This window comes from Populus nigra, chromosome 10 (genome assembly GCF_951802175.1).
Source record: "Populus nigra chromosome 10, ddPopNigr1.1, whole genome shotgun sequence".
Taxonomy (NCBI): Eukaryota; Viridiplantae; Streptophyta; class Magnoliopsida; order Malpighiales; family Salicaceae; genus Populus; species Populus nigra.
In genome coordinates, this window is record NC_084861.1 from 7465688 (window position 1) to 7481698 (window position 16011).

At 33.3% G+C, this 16011-nt stretch overlaps 1 protein-coding gene across 1 annotated transcript; it reads right to left on the reverse strand.

The window, feature by feature from the left end:
- Positions 1 to 1306: 1306 nt before the first annotated feature.
- LOC133704558 (microtubule-associated protein 70-2-like) lies at positions 1307 to 7144 on the reverse strand. The gene is made up of 11 exons (XM_062129413.1): positions 6507 to 7144; positions 6321 to 6406; positions 5110 to 5175; positions 4850 to 5020; positions 4575 to 4745; positions 4279 to 4434; positions 4042 to 4188; positions 3847 to 3918; positions 3224 to 3751; positions 2953 to 3140; positions 1307 to 1794 (listed from the first exon to the last, which is right to left on the reverse strand). The coding sequence occupies exons 1-11, from the start codon at positions 6739 to 6741 to the stop codon at positions 1755 to 1757; spliced, it is 1860 nt and encodes a 619-aa protein (XP_061985397.1). The 5' UTR covers positions 6742 to 7144; the 3' UTR covers positions 1307 to 1754.
- Between the last annotated feature and the right edge of the window lie 8867 nt (positions 7145 to 16011).

The following is a 16011-nucleotide window of genomic DNA, read 5'->3' on the forward strand; positions in this document are numbered from 1 at the left end:
ATACACGTATCACCTTGTTATAGGTTGATAGTATGTGTTTGATATTATGATAATTTTTATTGTTATGATTTGAAAAATTATGATTAAAAGAAGTTATAGATTGCACTTTTTTCATATCAAGATTTAAAGAAAAGAAATTTAGTGGGGCTATGTAAAATTTAACCAGCTACTTTTAAATTATAATTGAGCAAAATGCAATTTTAATACACACATCATCATGCTATACCCTATATCAAATAGAGACACGTAAGTTTTAAAGAAACCAATCATATGTTCACGAGTTAAATTCACGCAATCATCAGAATCTACCTTGGAAACTGTAAGATGTCTTCTGTTGCGGTAAAAAAATGTATTTGTATCAAGGATGCTTGCATTGTTTTACAAAAAAATATTTTTGATATCATTTTAATCGCAACTCCAAACAACACATTATAAGACTTTACTCGAGTTGATCAAGCTCAAAACTCTGATTATGAGAAGGATTAGTTTAGGTTAACCTGAATTAATAAAACCCTTATTTATTTTATTTTATTTTCTTGAAAAGAAAACCAAAACAATATAGCTTTAATATAGTTTTATTTAGAAAAAAACTCACTAACCTGATTGAGACGAAACCCAGGTCGTCTCATACCAATAAAATTTAATTTTTGTTTAGATTATACCCCTCAAAAGTATAAAGTTTTGTAAGATCTAAGCACCATAATGTAAAACCTTTACCAAATTCTTCATACCAAGAAATTCATTCATCTACAATAGCAAGCATCTCACAACTCTTATCTCTTCAATCAACGTTACCTTAAAATAAATCAACTCTTGTTGGGCTATATATTAAGGACTCAGCTTGCTCTGCACGCTATTGGGTAATTTGAATAATCCGATGTATTTCGAATTTCTCAAACAACACAAAAACATATATTCAAAAGAAAGCGCGGTAGGACAATAATATAACCGCGCAAAAATCTTTGGCCAGTTAAATCTGATGAGTTGTTCCGCAATATATATATATTAATTGTTTTTTAATCATGTTTCTTTGCAATTTTCATGTTTTCCATGAGCAATCATGTCCTCTAAATAAATAAAAATGTTGTGTTTTTTCTTCATAATTTACAAAGCAGGTGTAATCAAAAGTTTCAAGTCCAAGCCGCTCACTTGTGCATTGAGCACCGGTTATGATTTTACCAAAGCATACTTTTTGACCAAGACGGGCGGGCTTATTTTGAGAGATGATTCGAACAGAAAATAAAAGAAAGAGCTCAGTTATAGATTTATTAACAACAATAAACTATAGATGAAAAACACAGCCACAGGATCTGAATTTGATCTGATTAAAACAATATTAACAAACCTGAACCGATAACAATCACACTAGCAGCCGAATACAAATAATAAACTGCAAAATGGTAGACCACATGAAACCCAATAAGCTACCTATACAACCACACAACCACTGTTCACTCAAAAGAAAAACCTGAAAAGGTTAGCCCAAAGTCACTATCTTCTTTTCCATCATTATGCTGATCTCTTAAAACAGAGGAATAACAGTCTATGTCAGATGCATACCGATTTCATCCTCCAGTAATTTTCTCTTCCTGAATGTACTTTCCTTGACAATTTCAGTGGAACACAGGGTCATCGGCATGCCAGTTACAATCATATAATCAATCACAGGAGAAGGGAAAAATATAGAATATAAAAAAGAACTGAAGACCAAGACCTATGCAGTTACTCCTTGCATCCTGGGGTGCGGATTATTGTCATTGAGTGCTGCGTGTTAACCCGCTGCGTGATACATTTCTGCACAAAATATGAGGATCTCTCTAAGACAAATAAATACTTAACCACCCCACTTCTCTTAAATACTAATTTTTATAGCACTGTTTGCCAGATGGGATAATTGAAATCATAAAAGTTAATTATCGTCCAGGTAAAAAAAATTCCCTGTATTGACACCATCAGAAATTTAATCATAAACCACAAGATGCCAGATTCCTTTCCACATGGTCCTAGACAACCTTTTCAAGAATCAAATTGAAATACCCCATCAACTAAGGGAGGATATCAAAAGGCTAGTAACCAGTTCGGATATCAAAAGGCTAGTAACCAGTTCTTGTGTCTACCTCAAAATTCTACTCTGACAGTCCATGGTTCACTGGAAATTCGAACCAAGAAACATACACCAGCTATTTTCCTCTCTACTTATGCACTCAATGCTCTAGATTTAATTTCTAAACAACAGTAAAGAACATAGGCAAATTCATAGTTCATTGTCCTCCATTTTAGTTGCTTCAAACTATATAGACAACAGGCCAGGATATTGTTGACCGGTAAAGGGCAATGTTTATTTAGTTTTTGCAACACATTCACATAAGTGCGCACACATACACATACATAAAATTGCAAGCAGTAAAAAATGGGACACAGAAAAATAGGCACAGATCTTGGTTTGGTTAAAATTTAGCCTGGTTTCTCAATTTTCTAGGCATGCCATTGTGTCAGAAAACAAAACTAAACTGTAATTCCTCAAGACACTCAACTAGATCTCAAGCTTAAATATTTGTTACTGTAAAAAATAAAGCATGAGTCAAGCCCATAGAAACTACAGGGCTTGCTGCTTGCCATTCAATCCTTATTTGCATGTTCTTATCACTTTTGACATGAATTTTCCCAGCATGCATTACTGAAAGGATGGATTGACATGTAAAATATGACTATCTACTATATTAAAAAAAAATATTCATGCCAAGGCACTAAAAAATGATATTGAATGAACCAGAAATTTGAAAATTATTTTTCAAAAGGGAAAAAGTTTGCAACTTATAATGCAGCTGCTAGCTCCTGGTTAAGGGAAAAAAGTAAACACCAACACAAATCACATTATGATACACTAGTTTAGTCCAATGCATGGATCATTTTTTTAAAAAAGGAATAGAGCTCAGAGTCTAAAGCAAGTACCTCCCAGGAAGCATCTGAGTAGCACTTACAGGCCCTTTCGAATTACTAAACCGCTTTGCCCTATTCTCATGTTCTTTCTCTACACGCATGGCAGCAACCTCCTTCTCCATTACAGCTACTTCTCTTCTCATCTTCTTTGCCTCAACTTCCATAGCCTTAGTTAATGTCTCCACCTTCTTCGCTAACATCTGTAAAATCAACGATCATGACAAAATATTAACCAGAAGCATAAACAACCAGAGAATAACACAGACAAGACAAAAATATCAACCTCAATTGCATCATCCTTATCTTTGAGGCTTTGATCTTTTTCATGACCAGCTTTCCTCAAAGCTACGACCTGTTTTTGCAGCAATTCATACAATATTCCAGGGACACTATCCTCTGTATCTGCCAGTGGGAATTCATTGGGCTTTTCATCCGAGTTTCCTTTCCATGGACTAGGTGTCTCAGTGTCCTTTGTTCCATCACAAGGTTGGTTGAATGAATGATTTTGGCCAGCCCCATTTAAGAGCAATTTCCTACTCCTGTCCAATGATCTTGTGCCCCCATCAAACGACTTTGATGTTCCTTTAGCATGCTTCAGCACTGAACTAGTGCTAGAGGACAAAGATCTTGACTGAGTTCTCTTGGATAAAAAGCCATTGGAGGTCAATTTTGAGATGTTATCAGCACCACCTAAGGACTGTCGACGAGAAGGCCCATTGCTTATACCCCTTCCCTCTGGTGTACTACGATTATTACTTGAAGACCCTCTTAGGCTCTCTTCAAGCACTTTAAGACGCAGCTGATATTTCTCCTGAAAAAGGCCAAGAGCATAGCTTACTTTCAGAACCAGGAGATACAACAAAACAAACAGCAAAAAATCCTCAGCTGAAAAAATCAAATCCTCACTTTCAACTGTGCCTCTGACTTTGCAGTCCTCTCCGTTATAGCAAGCTTGTCACGAAGTTGCTGCATTTCTCCCTGTCATAACAGTGTCATCTAACATTGGTTAGGATTGAAAAGTGCAAGGCATTTTAGGAACGAAGAAACTTCCAAACAGAGCTTTAACAATAGAAAGAAACAAAACCCAAGTTCAACAAAAACCTGCAAAAATCTACGCTCTTCAAGCCATTGTTTTACAGGCATCACTTTGTCATTAGCATCTTTCCACTCATTTGCTACCACTGTGGCTACTCTGTTTGCTGTTACCTTTGCACGGGCCAATTCCCGGTCAAGAGTTTTTCTTTCCTCCTGCAGAACACAATAAAAAGCAGACCATATTTAGGGCAGCTAACAAAGCATGCCAACCAAGAGTTCCAGCAAAATTGTATTGAGCATTACATTCATCTCCTGAACTTTCCGCTGGTAGTCCCTCACAGCATTTGCTGCTGCACCACCAGCAAGAACAGCCTCTTCCAGTTCCCTTACAGTTTGAGTCAGTTTTTCAACCTCTGCAACCTTTTGTCTATGCATTTTGTCCAAGATTTTGTTTTCTTCCTGCATGCACAAACAGTAAATAGTGCGTACACATTTTATACACTAGAGATATCAAATATCCTTTCTCATTTTATACACTAATATCCCTTCCAACAAATTCATAAAAGAAGAATGAAGAGTATCATGCAAGCTTGCAATACCTGACAAATTTCTATCTGCTTCATTAACTCCTGGTTCTTATTTTGGAGATCATCCACCATGGAGGCCTTAGCCAAGGCAACTTGAACTGTTCTTTCAGCCTCGATTAAAGCTGCTTCTTTAGATTTTGTTAGACGATCCAATGCTTTGTTATCATCTTGAAGTTTTGCAATCTTCAAAGGAACCAACAGAACATAGCAATGAAAAAAAAATCATAAATCAACCAACATATGTCCATGTTGACAAAGAATCACCATTATGCTCAAGGAAAAAATACCTCTTGGCGAGCCAGCTTAAGCTCAGCTTCCAGAGGTGCAAGAATGGCTTCAATTGGAGGCATGTCATCATCCTTCTGAGCAGCATGAACTCTACGAAGAGTGGCTTCAGCAGCAAACTGAGCTGCCATAGAGGCCTTCTTCTCATCGTTGATTTTTTTTATTTCAAGATTCTGCAAAACAATATTAATTAAATTTATAATTAGTATCAAGAAAACAGTAAAAAAATAATGGAGGAATTGAAAGAGATCCCAAGCAATACTTTGCTTTCTAGAAGTGATTCCATTAACTTGAGCTTCTCGTCCACCTTCGAGAGTTCATCAGTGAGCTAAGACACAAAAGAACCCAATAAGATAAAATCGGATCAATTTGGAACACATAGACCGCTACTGAATCACTGAAAGGAAAAAAAATCCTGAACAAAAAAAAATTACAAAATATATTGGTCATGTCCATGTCCAGTTAAAAGAAAATCCCATATGAAAAAAAAATGCATGTCTGATAAATATATACAATAGACAGAACACTAAGGGACATTTGTGAGAACTAAAAACCTCAGACATCATTTCTCACGTGCATGAGTGTATTCCAGTCCATTCCAGGCACAGTTAAGAAAACAGTTCTAAGAGATGAATGCAGAAATCTAGCAGTGAAAAACATAGACATAAATGCTAGAAAAATGATGAAACTTATGAAAAACAATGTGAGTTAAAGAAACAGGTGTGAGTTAAAGAAAAACAACAGACAAGAAATGAACTTTAACAGTCAAACCAGTTTCTAGGTCAGCTTAGCAATAGAAGTTGAATAATGAATGGAAATTAATTTATGAAAAGGAAAAGAAAAGGGAGAGGAGAGGGAGAGGGTAAACACAGACAACAGAATGGCCTCTGATAAAAGGAGAGGAGAGGGAACAGGTAAGAACACACAACAGAATGGCCTCTGATAACAATCGGTACCAATGCAATTTCCCCATTTAATTAATATAGCTTAACAGTATTATAAAATTACCAAGCAATTATGATATAATATCACCAAAATGAATTAGAAAAGGTTAGTATGCATGGCATATCATTCAAGGGAAATGACTGACTAACCCGACTTAAAGGAACATAAAGAACCTGAATAAAGAAAATAACATTTGACAAAAAGCTATCAGGATCTACATTTCTCACAAGCGAAGCAAAATCGTATACAAGATCGTACGGGTAAAAAAATGCCATCTTCCATTAACTTCAAAGTTAACAGTTGCATCAAGAAAGTACTAGCATAATCAAACATTAATCAATATCTAAAATATTGCAATCAAATTAACTTCAAATAAAGGAACAACTTCCAATGACAGTAAAAATCAACAACCAGTAACAAACAGATTAGCCCAATTAGCAAAATTAGTCCTTCAAAAAACAGTTTCAAACTGAACCCAGACAACCTTAAACAACACTACAAATCACGGAGATAGAGTGGAGAAATGACCTCCTCGACAGCCTTCTCTCTAAGTCTCTCAGAGAACCTCAACGCCTTGATCTCAGCTTGTGCTTCACCCAGCTCTCTATCCTTATCTACACCAAAACAGCGAAGAACAGAACCACCAATAAATAAATAAATATCATTATTAATATAATCCAGCTCAAAAAGCAGTAGATCGAACCACATTCACACCTCTAACTTCATTCTCAAGCCGATTAAGCTCCACCTTAACCGGATCCGACCCATGAAGCAACGTCATGAACTCGTTGTCTGCATCAAAGCTAGGCCTGACCGATGCCCGCCTCCTCGACGAGCTCTTCGGCCCTTCCTTAAAAGATCCAGACACAGTAAGCGGTGTCGGCGTCGTGGCCGTACCTCCACCATTAACCTCAAGAACCGCCGTCCCCTCGCCGTAAACCCCCGCCATATCCTCCGATCTAATACTCGTGCTTACCTCCCGCTACTCACTTCCATGTGCAGTAGCAAGATCCAAATGTACTAGTAAAAAGAGATTCTTTTTCCAAATCTATAGCAGCTACAGATATTTTCTAGAGAGAGTAAGGAAAGTGAAGTGTTTTTGTGTTTCTCTCTCCAGGCTCACATCTGGTAATTACTAAGACTGTAGAGATATGTAGAGAGAGAAAGGGGGAAGGGAAAGAAGAGAGAGAGTTATTTTATTTATATTTATATTTATATTTTTTTGTATTTGTTTCTCTCTCTAGAGAGTGATGGGGCTGTGATTTAAATCTCGATGAGTAGATGTGTTTGTTGTTATTAAACAGTGATAAAGTGTGTGCTCTGTTTTGTGCTTTCTTGAGAAACAGAGAGAGAGCGGGACGCTTTGCTGTTATAAGACAGACTCTACTCATCAGTGTATGATAGGACAGTAAACTATGGGTAAACCTCATATCAGTACGCTAACTATATGACATTTGCGTCTTCAGCCCTCAAACTTCCCATTTTTCCTATCCTATCCTCCATCTTTGTACATCATTCCTCAATCATATCCTTCTCTAAAAATACTTTTAGATGGAATTAAATGGTTTACGGGGCTAGTTATGTGTTTTCTAACCAATTCCAATATTCTTCTGTTTTGAGCGTGGAAGCAGTTAAATATTTTTTTAATTCAGGACAAGTTAAGGTAGATTTAAGACACCATTAGAGCAATTTTATGCTCTAATTATACATTTGTTCTTAAACATGATGAAGGAGAAGATGGTATTTTCGTGTCTGCAATTTGAAAAAAAAAAAGGTTCAAATAGAGAATATACGATCGGCACACGTACTAATTAGTGTCGTCTCCAATTGTAATAGTAAAATGTTAAGATAGAGGAATTGTATATGTATGAGGGACCAGTTTGATAAAATCTATAGTTGTGGACTTAATTTGTTAAAAATATATATAGCTGAAGACTAATCTGAGGCTTTTCTTTGTTCTTTTCCTGATTCATTTGTTTTTTTTTTTTTCTTCATATGGATTTGCTTTGTTTCGGGGTGAGGTTTTTGTTTTAGGGTAACTGAGCGGGGTGCGTACTGCGCACATATTCTCTGGGGAGGGAAATCTAGGCAAATGGCAAGGTGTGCGTAATGAGCACGACTGCGCGTTTTAGTAAAATTTCCTATCCGTGGGTTTTTTATTTTTGCTTTGCCTTGCCCACCGCTAGATTTTGGCATCCAAATTGAAAATGGTCGCTAGTTTCTATGGAAAGAATTTAGGAGGATTTGATCTTTCATTGACTTCTGAAAATAATATAAGCTTTCCAGAATTATAAAACAAAATAAAATTCAATGCATCGGAAAATTTTTTCTCCAATATCTTTTTAAATATTGTAGAAAATATTTCAATAAAAACATTGGTTTACATACATAAATTTTGAGAAATAGAAAAAAAAAAAAAAAGGGGGGGGGGGATAACACTATGCTTGTTTATTTATTGTTATATTGTCACTTTGGTGTTCAGTGTTCACCAGCCAGATATATAGGAAGAATAGATGATTAGCTTGCGAAATGCAGCAGATCTAGTGTAAAAAAAAATATATTTTTTGTTTTTTTAGATGCTACTAATATATTTTATAGTAAAAAAAGTTAATCATGAATTCAATGTATTGGATCATATTTTAAAAAAATATTGAGATTATATCATATTAGATATACATGCATTTAAAAAATATATATTAAGATAACATATTAGATCGAGCTAGTAAATTAACCTGTTAAATTCATAATTTAGATCACAAGATCGTGATAATTTCATGAAAATAAAATCAAATCAAATTACAAATCTCAACTCCGACTTCATCTAATGTTGAAGGGTGAAATTAAAAAAAAACATAGATCAACCTAAGTTACATGTCACAGAAAGCAAATAAAATAAAATACGAAATCTAATTCTCAACCAACCAAACGTTAAATGATAAAATTAAAAAATAAATCAATTAAAAACATGACAAAACAAACAACTTGAGCCAATATGGGTTAACATATTAGATTCGTAATTTTAGTCATGGGACCGCGATAACTCCATAATAAATAAATAAATATGATGCTCAATTCCACCGGATCCAGTATTGAAAGTTATAATCAAAAGAAATAAGATAGTCTCAATTAAAACAAATTAAAAAATTTACAAAGTTAAATTCTCAAACAATATAGTATATTTAATATTAAATTATAAAATTTTCTTAAAAAAAATATTAAATAAAAAAATAACCGGAGAGTGGCATTGAGAAGAAAAGAAAAGAAAGGTAAAGGTAGGCAAAGTATTATTTTAACGAACAGCACTTTATGAGCAAGGTAAGGTGATTAGTCAACTGAATTATAAATTAAAAAAAAATAATTGAAGAATAATACTGCAAAGAAATGAAAAACAAGTAAAAATAGATAAAGCACTATTTCTACTAACAATAACTTGCGAGCATGGGAAGAGACCAGGGGCGGAATTAGGGGGGAGGCAAGCAGGGCCCGCCCCTGCAAAACAGTTAATTTTTTTTTTTAGTATTAAATATGAAATAATATAATATTTTTTATTTTAAATAATTAAGCTTTTTAATTATCTTGTTATATTAAATTTTGGTTTTTCTTATCAAATACTACCAGTCTGCCCCTGGGTAGAGTGATTTAGTTATGCTTTTTAGGTTTTGTTAAATTATAGCTTGGTATATATATGCTTTGAAGCGTTGCACGGAGTTACAGGGGATCCTGCTTGATTCGTTTAATCTCGTGTTCGTTTTTACTATATTATTCCTTATACTTCACACACTCGAATAATTATTGGTAGCTGAGCTACAAATTCATCGGCTGTACATGGAATTAACCCTGACAATAACAAAGTGAGATGGCATCAAGCAATACTTCCTCGAGAATTTTGTACTATCAACCAATCACCAGCACACAAAATGCCATGTTCCGAAAAAAGAGGAACATTATCGTTAATTCGAAGAATTAATTAGATTTTATTTTTCTAATCAGGATTAAATGAAGTTTTGAGTTTTTACCATTAAAAGAAAAAACGGGATGTGTATTTCAAAAAATCTCTACCGAGAGGGAAATTATATTTATCCTACAGTCGAGCTAAAACACAAGGTAATTAATCGAAGATTAGTTTAATGTTTAAGGGCATAGCCCTTTTTTTCTTTTTCACCAAAAAAAAATCAAATTTCAGTTTAGTGATGAAAAGCAGAACCCCTTATCAATTTCTTAGCCCAGCGTGGATTATATTAATCAGATAAATATGTCAAAGAATAATATAAATTATATTTTAAAATTTCATTAAATAACTTAAAATATTAAAAAGAAATAGTTTTTTAACATAGTATCAGAATCTTGATGATCAAAGAGCCACGAGTTTAAATCTTAACATCCTCATTTATTTGATAAAGATTAAATACAAAGTAATGTGAGTCTGTATAAGTTTTAAACCGGACTTTCATTCGAAAAGGTATGTTAGAGAATAATATAAATTATATCCTTGAATCTTATCTAACTGTTTAAGTTACTGGGTTAAGATAATTTTTTATAAAATAAACTTGCATCATTTATCCCCTAAACTAATGTCTATAATTTTTTCCCCTTAAACTGCTGCCACCCCAGGCATCGAAAATTACTTTCCTGGATATATATTTATGGCTTCCAATAGAACCAGTTCATGGTTCGAATTTTGAGTTTAGCGTGACAAAAGGCGTGGTTTGTCATCCTCCGGTTAGAACTTAGAGCACGATACATGGTCTGGCTTACCTCACAAGTCACAAGTGACACTAATAGCGCAAGGGGTCAATTTTAAAGATTTTTTTGAGTTTGTCGTCTTCTACAAAAAAAAATAAAAAAATAGGGCAATCGGGTCGGGTGTATGAATATTCACGTATCCACACATTGTCAATTATCAGAATCAAGATTTAAAATAACTTTACATATAAAGGGAACCTGACGTGAATTACTGTCAATTTTGCCAAGAGTCGGGACTGAAAATTGATATAAAATTTGTTTGTTTTTATGTTTTAAAAATATATTTAAAAATTTTATTTTTTTATTTTAAATTAATATTTTTTTTGATATTTTTATATTATTTTAACATACTAATATTAAAAATATATTTCAAAAAAAATTATATATTATTTTAATATATTTTTAAATAAAAAATTATCTTAAAAATAATTATTACTACAATTTTCATGAATAAATATATAACCTGGTGGAACACAGTGCTGAAGCGAAGAACACGAATAATTTTTAAGAAGTATATGGATTGGTTTTGTTTGTTTTTGCTTTTCAAAAACGTTTTTAAAAAATTTTAAAATTTTAAATTTGTTTTAAATTAATATTTTTTTATGTTTTTAGATTATTTTGATGCGCTATATCAAAAATAATTTTTAAAAATAAAAAAAAATATTATTTTAATACATTTCTGAATACACTTTAAAAAAACACCTCTAAGTTTTCAAATACTCAGAGTTTTCAATTATTTAGCACGACAGCACGCAATGTTGGCTAGCAGACCCGTGAAGGAATAGAATCGTTTTTTGCCTTGAAATGGCTCTTGTTTTCTGTCTCTCCGAGCTGTAAAATCCTTTTTTCTAGTTTAATCTTCTTCTTTTTCCCCTTGAACTCTTTCGAGAAAGATTTTGCACTTTGTTTGGTGGAGCTTGCTTTTTCCAGCAAGAATACTCGTCAAGGTAAAGAAAAGGACCAAGCAGGAAGCACCGAGGGGGAAGAAAGTGACAATGGTTTAGCTCCAAACTATCTAGAGAAAAGATAAAAAGCTCCGAGGAGCAAACTTAATTTCTTAGATGAAATAACTCCTGACTTTGCTTCTTGGCAATGTTAATCTAGTGATCGAGACTCCCATTCTCTCGGGCAATTGAATGCCCTTGTTGATCTCAACCCACCACATTCCTCCAAATGGAAATTGCTTGCACCAGATTACTTGACATTTGACTTCTCCCTCCAGAAATGGATCTTCTTTAGAGCTGAATCAAGCTGTTTCGAAATTAAAGAAACTTAAGTTCGGAATGAACCAAGTTTACCTTTCCAAGCATTATATTATGTGAAATACATCTCAAGTCTTTAGCTAGAATAATAATCACGTTACCACGATACGATGCTAGAATCTTAAGCGAGACAACAAGAGATTATTATGGAGGCACGGGCATGCACGATAAATTTAAGAATTCATTCAAAATGGATTTATTATCTGAGTTCGAATAAACGAAAATTGATGTAATGATATTCTTTTTATGTACGGACTAGGGAATTTCACATGGAATAAATAAATAATAGAAAATTAATATACAAAGTCGAGAATATATTACTCATTATAGAGCCTAGGTGTTTTAATATAATTTTTAGCTGGCTGTCAAATTCAAAGTTCTCCTCTTGGAGAAAAATCACAGTCCTCTTCTCCGAATTGCACACAGACGCTGGAGCTTGGAACATAAGAAATCGGTCAGATTATCTGGCACCTCAGGCCAAATATTCCATTTGGAAAAGGGGACAAATTATAAACATGTCCTCAACTGCTGGATTATTTTCAACTCGGTCCCTTTGCTCCTCCTTGCTCTGATGATATCCTTGAACTATCAGAGCATGTTCCACTCTCTCCTCTGCTGGGAAACATTGATCTCGCACGTTGCGTTGTAGGTGGTTGTGGTGCGGTATTCTTTTTGCTTGATTTCTAGCATCTAAAATTCATCGTTGTTGTCACTTCATCTTTTTTCCTGTGTTTTTTTTAATCAAATCTCGGTTGTTGAGCTATTTATATGTTAAATTTGGAACAAAGGCTAAAAAATAAATTTGGAACAGTTTAAATTTACTGCAAAAGCTAAAGAGCCATCTAGTGGCCTCATATTTTAACCTCGATTTCAATAGCTCCTAGTTTGTGATATTCGACTATATATTTTTGAACAGTAACATGTTTTTTAAAATTTTTCATTTAAAAAATATAAAATTAATATTTTTTATATGTTTTAAATAAATTTAATACGCTAATGTTGATAAATATATAAAAAAATATAAAGGGTCATTTTAATATATTTATAAATAAAAAATATTTTTAATGCATGGCTATAGAAAGCACGCTCTAGCCAGCGAGTTTTGGCTTATGTTTCAACATCCCATTCCATGTGAACATCAGAACATGACTTTTCAGTTTCACATGTACAGTAAATATTTCATGTAAATAACTGGTTTAGAGTGGCTGTAACAATGAAGTGTCTGGTTATTTAAAAAACCACATTTTCTTTCACTTTGTTGCTGAAAAAAAATCCAGCTAATTAAGTTATTTGATTTTTTTTAAGAAAAATATTTATATTTCTATCGAATTGACTCTCTATACATTTATACCAGTCTTTAAAATATATTCTTACACTCAGCAACAGTTATTTTGCAATGAAAACAAATGATACCTTAAAAAAAATTATCTTCACGATACAAAAACATACATTTAATATGAATGTTTCCTGCACAATCCCATCTCTTTATGTGTGTTCCCGACATTTTTCAATAAACAGGTTACCATCTTTAGTAATTATTATTATTATTATTAATGTAAATGTTCGGACTACCTTATATATATTTTAACTAATCTCATGAGTCCTGAAATTAATGATTATGTAAATCTCCAATAACCCTAAAGTTTATAAGACTTAAATTGATAATTTCTGAAAAACAAACTTGAAATCTTACCAGTTGAGTACACTCTTCAGAGTAACTGTTTTTAGTGAATTGATTTTTGATGTCTTGACATGAATGTATTTGTTTTTGAAACTTTGACTAAATACTTCAAAAAAAAACATCTTAAATGTAATGTCAAACGATGTAGTATAGTTTAGAGATTGATTTAAGGTTTGCACAAAATTGTTCCCAAAGTTGTTCGATGGTTCCTGGATATGGCCCAGGAAGAAGATCGCGGGTTCAGTCGTTTTCTCAACCAAACGAAAAAACTTACATATGTCGGGGGAAATTGATAAAGACATTTCTCGTTCTGTGCAAATTCACTACAGACCAACCCAAAATTTGATTTTCATGCTCGTTTCTCGTGCACAGCAAGTGACTGGAGCAAACCATAGAATTTAGCAGAATTCTCTGTTCACGCGCATAAGATTTCTTATAGCCCAGGGCCAGAAAATAATTATCCATTTCTTAATAGAGCTGTTGGGCCTCGAATGGTCAAACTCAATCAGAGTACCATCACGTACAGGGATGATAAAGTTTCTCAGTTTGTTTGATTTTTATTTTTGGATTTTGGTTCTTGGTTGGTAGCACTTCCAGACCAAATACAGATTCATTGGAGGTACATGTAAGAGCATCTTCAATGAAGAAGTTAAATGAATAATTAAAAATAAAAAATTAATATTTTAATTTTTTTTTTACTTGTTTTTCATATTCTAAGGAAAAACCCAAATAAAATACTAAAATACCTTTTCTTTTCTACAAAAGTTATTTCTACATATCTCTCAAAAAAGTCAAAACTAACAAAGTGGGGCCAACAAAAAAATAAATCAATTAAATCTAGCCATGTGGAAAAAAAATAATATTAAAATCATTAAAAAAAATAAAACACTTATTTATTCTACTCTAATAGAATTGGCTTTTCAAATAGCTTTTTTCCATTGAAATATGCATAGTAAAAAAAGCTATATTTATATTATTCAAAATACTATTTTATTAATTTGCCTCTTTAAAATAGCATCTCTCATTGGAAATGCTCTAAAGATGATGGACAGTCCATTGCTGAGAATTTTTTATAGAGTGTTTATTTTTGTGGTTAGACTATGCTTTAAATTTTATTGATTTTATTTTTTTATTTTGATTACTGATATCAATAATAAAAATATATTATTTTAATATATTTTCAAACAATTTCTTTTAAAAAATAATATTTACCATATTTTCTCTTAACTAAAAAAGAAAAAAAAAGGGATATATAATTCACACGAGAGAATGTTAACTGTCACTTTCATTGACAGAGGAAAGCCATGCGCACCGTGTTAAGTCACTCTCATATAACAGTATCAAATACTTGGCCTCCGTCATGTCCTAAAATCAAAGTTCGACAATTAAATTCCTAAGAAAATTGTTTTCTTGGAGGGAGGGAGGGAACTAACATGACAACGAATTCAGCTTCTCTGCAACCGGATTTCATCCCTTGTAGATATGTAACTGGGCGACTTCCCGCGCGATGCAGCGGGTTGTAACGTGAACAGTTTATGGAAAAGTTGGAAATATTGGAAAACTTGACTGATCATTTCTTCATTCTTCATCAAGATTTTGAAGAATAAATACAGTCAGAGAAACCTGCATAGATAAAGTTGTAATTGTGATCAGATTGCTAAGACAATTCAGATAGCCAAAAGGTAACATATGGATACCAGTTGTGAAAATTGCAAATTTAATGGCTGCTGGCAACCAATCGGAATGGGTTTCTTTAAAAAGAGCCGCTATTCATGAGACATGAGGAGTTGCCATTGATGTTCCAGAATGCATGACATATCCACCATCCTAGAATCGATCAAGAGGAGACGTAGCATCTAAAATTTTCACCCGTGGTGCTGCTATATCAGGCCATGCCACACATAAACTATCAGATTATGCAACACAATGCTTTGGAATTATGCTCAAATCTATGGCCCAAGTTATGACCTGCAACTTGCGGGTAACATGAGATTTATCTAATTGGAACAGGAGGATAAATAAGGCTAGGTACATTCATTTTAATTTGTTTTTGGGATATTGATTCCCATTATTTTGAAGAACGAAAGTTATGAATTCTCCTGATTACTACAAATTTCTGGCTTTAAAGTGTTGGATTTTTACGAAACTTGTTCCAAAATGATTAGTAATTATCTTTAAGCTCAGCTAAGTTGAAATGTAAATCTTTGATTGAAGTATTGTTACCTTCAAAATTGAAGGAGCAATTGAATTAGGCCATCCAGATGAGAATTGTGCCACCTTCGCCAACACAGGCTTGCACACAATTGTTTTAAAAGGGCTCAACTTTATAATTAACAAGAGATCTGCATATTAACAATCAAACAGATGACTAAGGACCAAAAGAGATGAGTTGCGAGAATATTTACTCTGTTTGCTTCTCATCACCTAAATTCTACATGTGTCTTTCATGATATAATCAGACTATGTTTGAAATTCCAATGTAAAAATTGATTTAATGTCATGAATTATCGGCTATACCTTCAAAACTACTGTT

Coding starts and splice junctions, on each gene's coding strand:
- LOC133704558 (XM_062129413.1), bottom strand. CDS start 6,741: ATGGCGGGGGTTTACGGCGAGGGGACGGCGGTTCTTGAGGTTAATGGT. Junction 5,176..6,320: donor GAGAGAAGGCTGTCGAGGAG/GTCATTTCTCCA, acceptor TTTGTGTCTTAG/CTCACTGATGAACTCTCGAA. Junction 4,189..4,278: donor GGAAAGTTCAGGAGATGAAT/GTAATGCTCAAT, acceptor TGTGTTCTGCAG/GAGGAAAGAAAAACTCTTGA.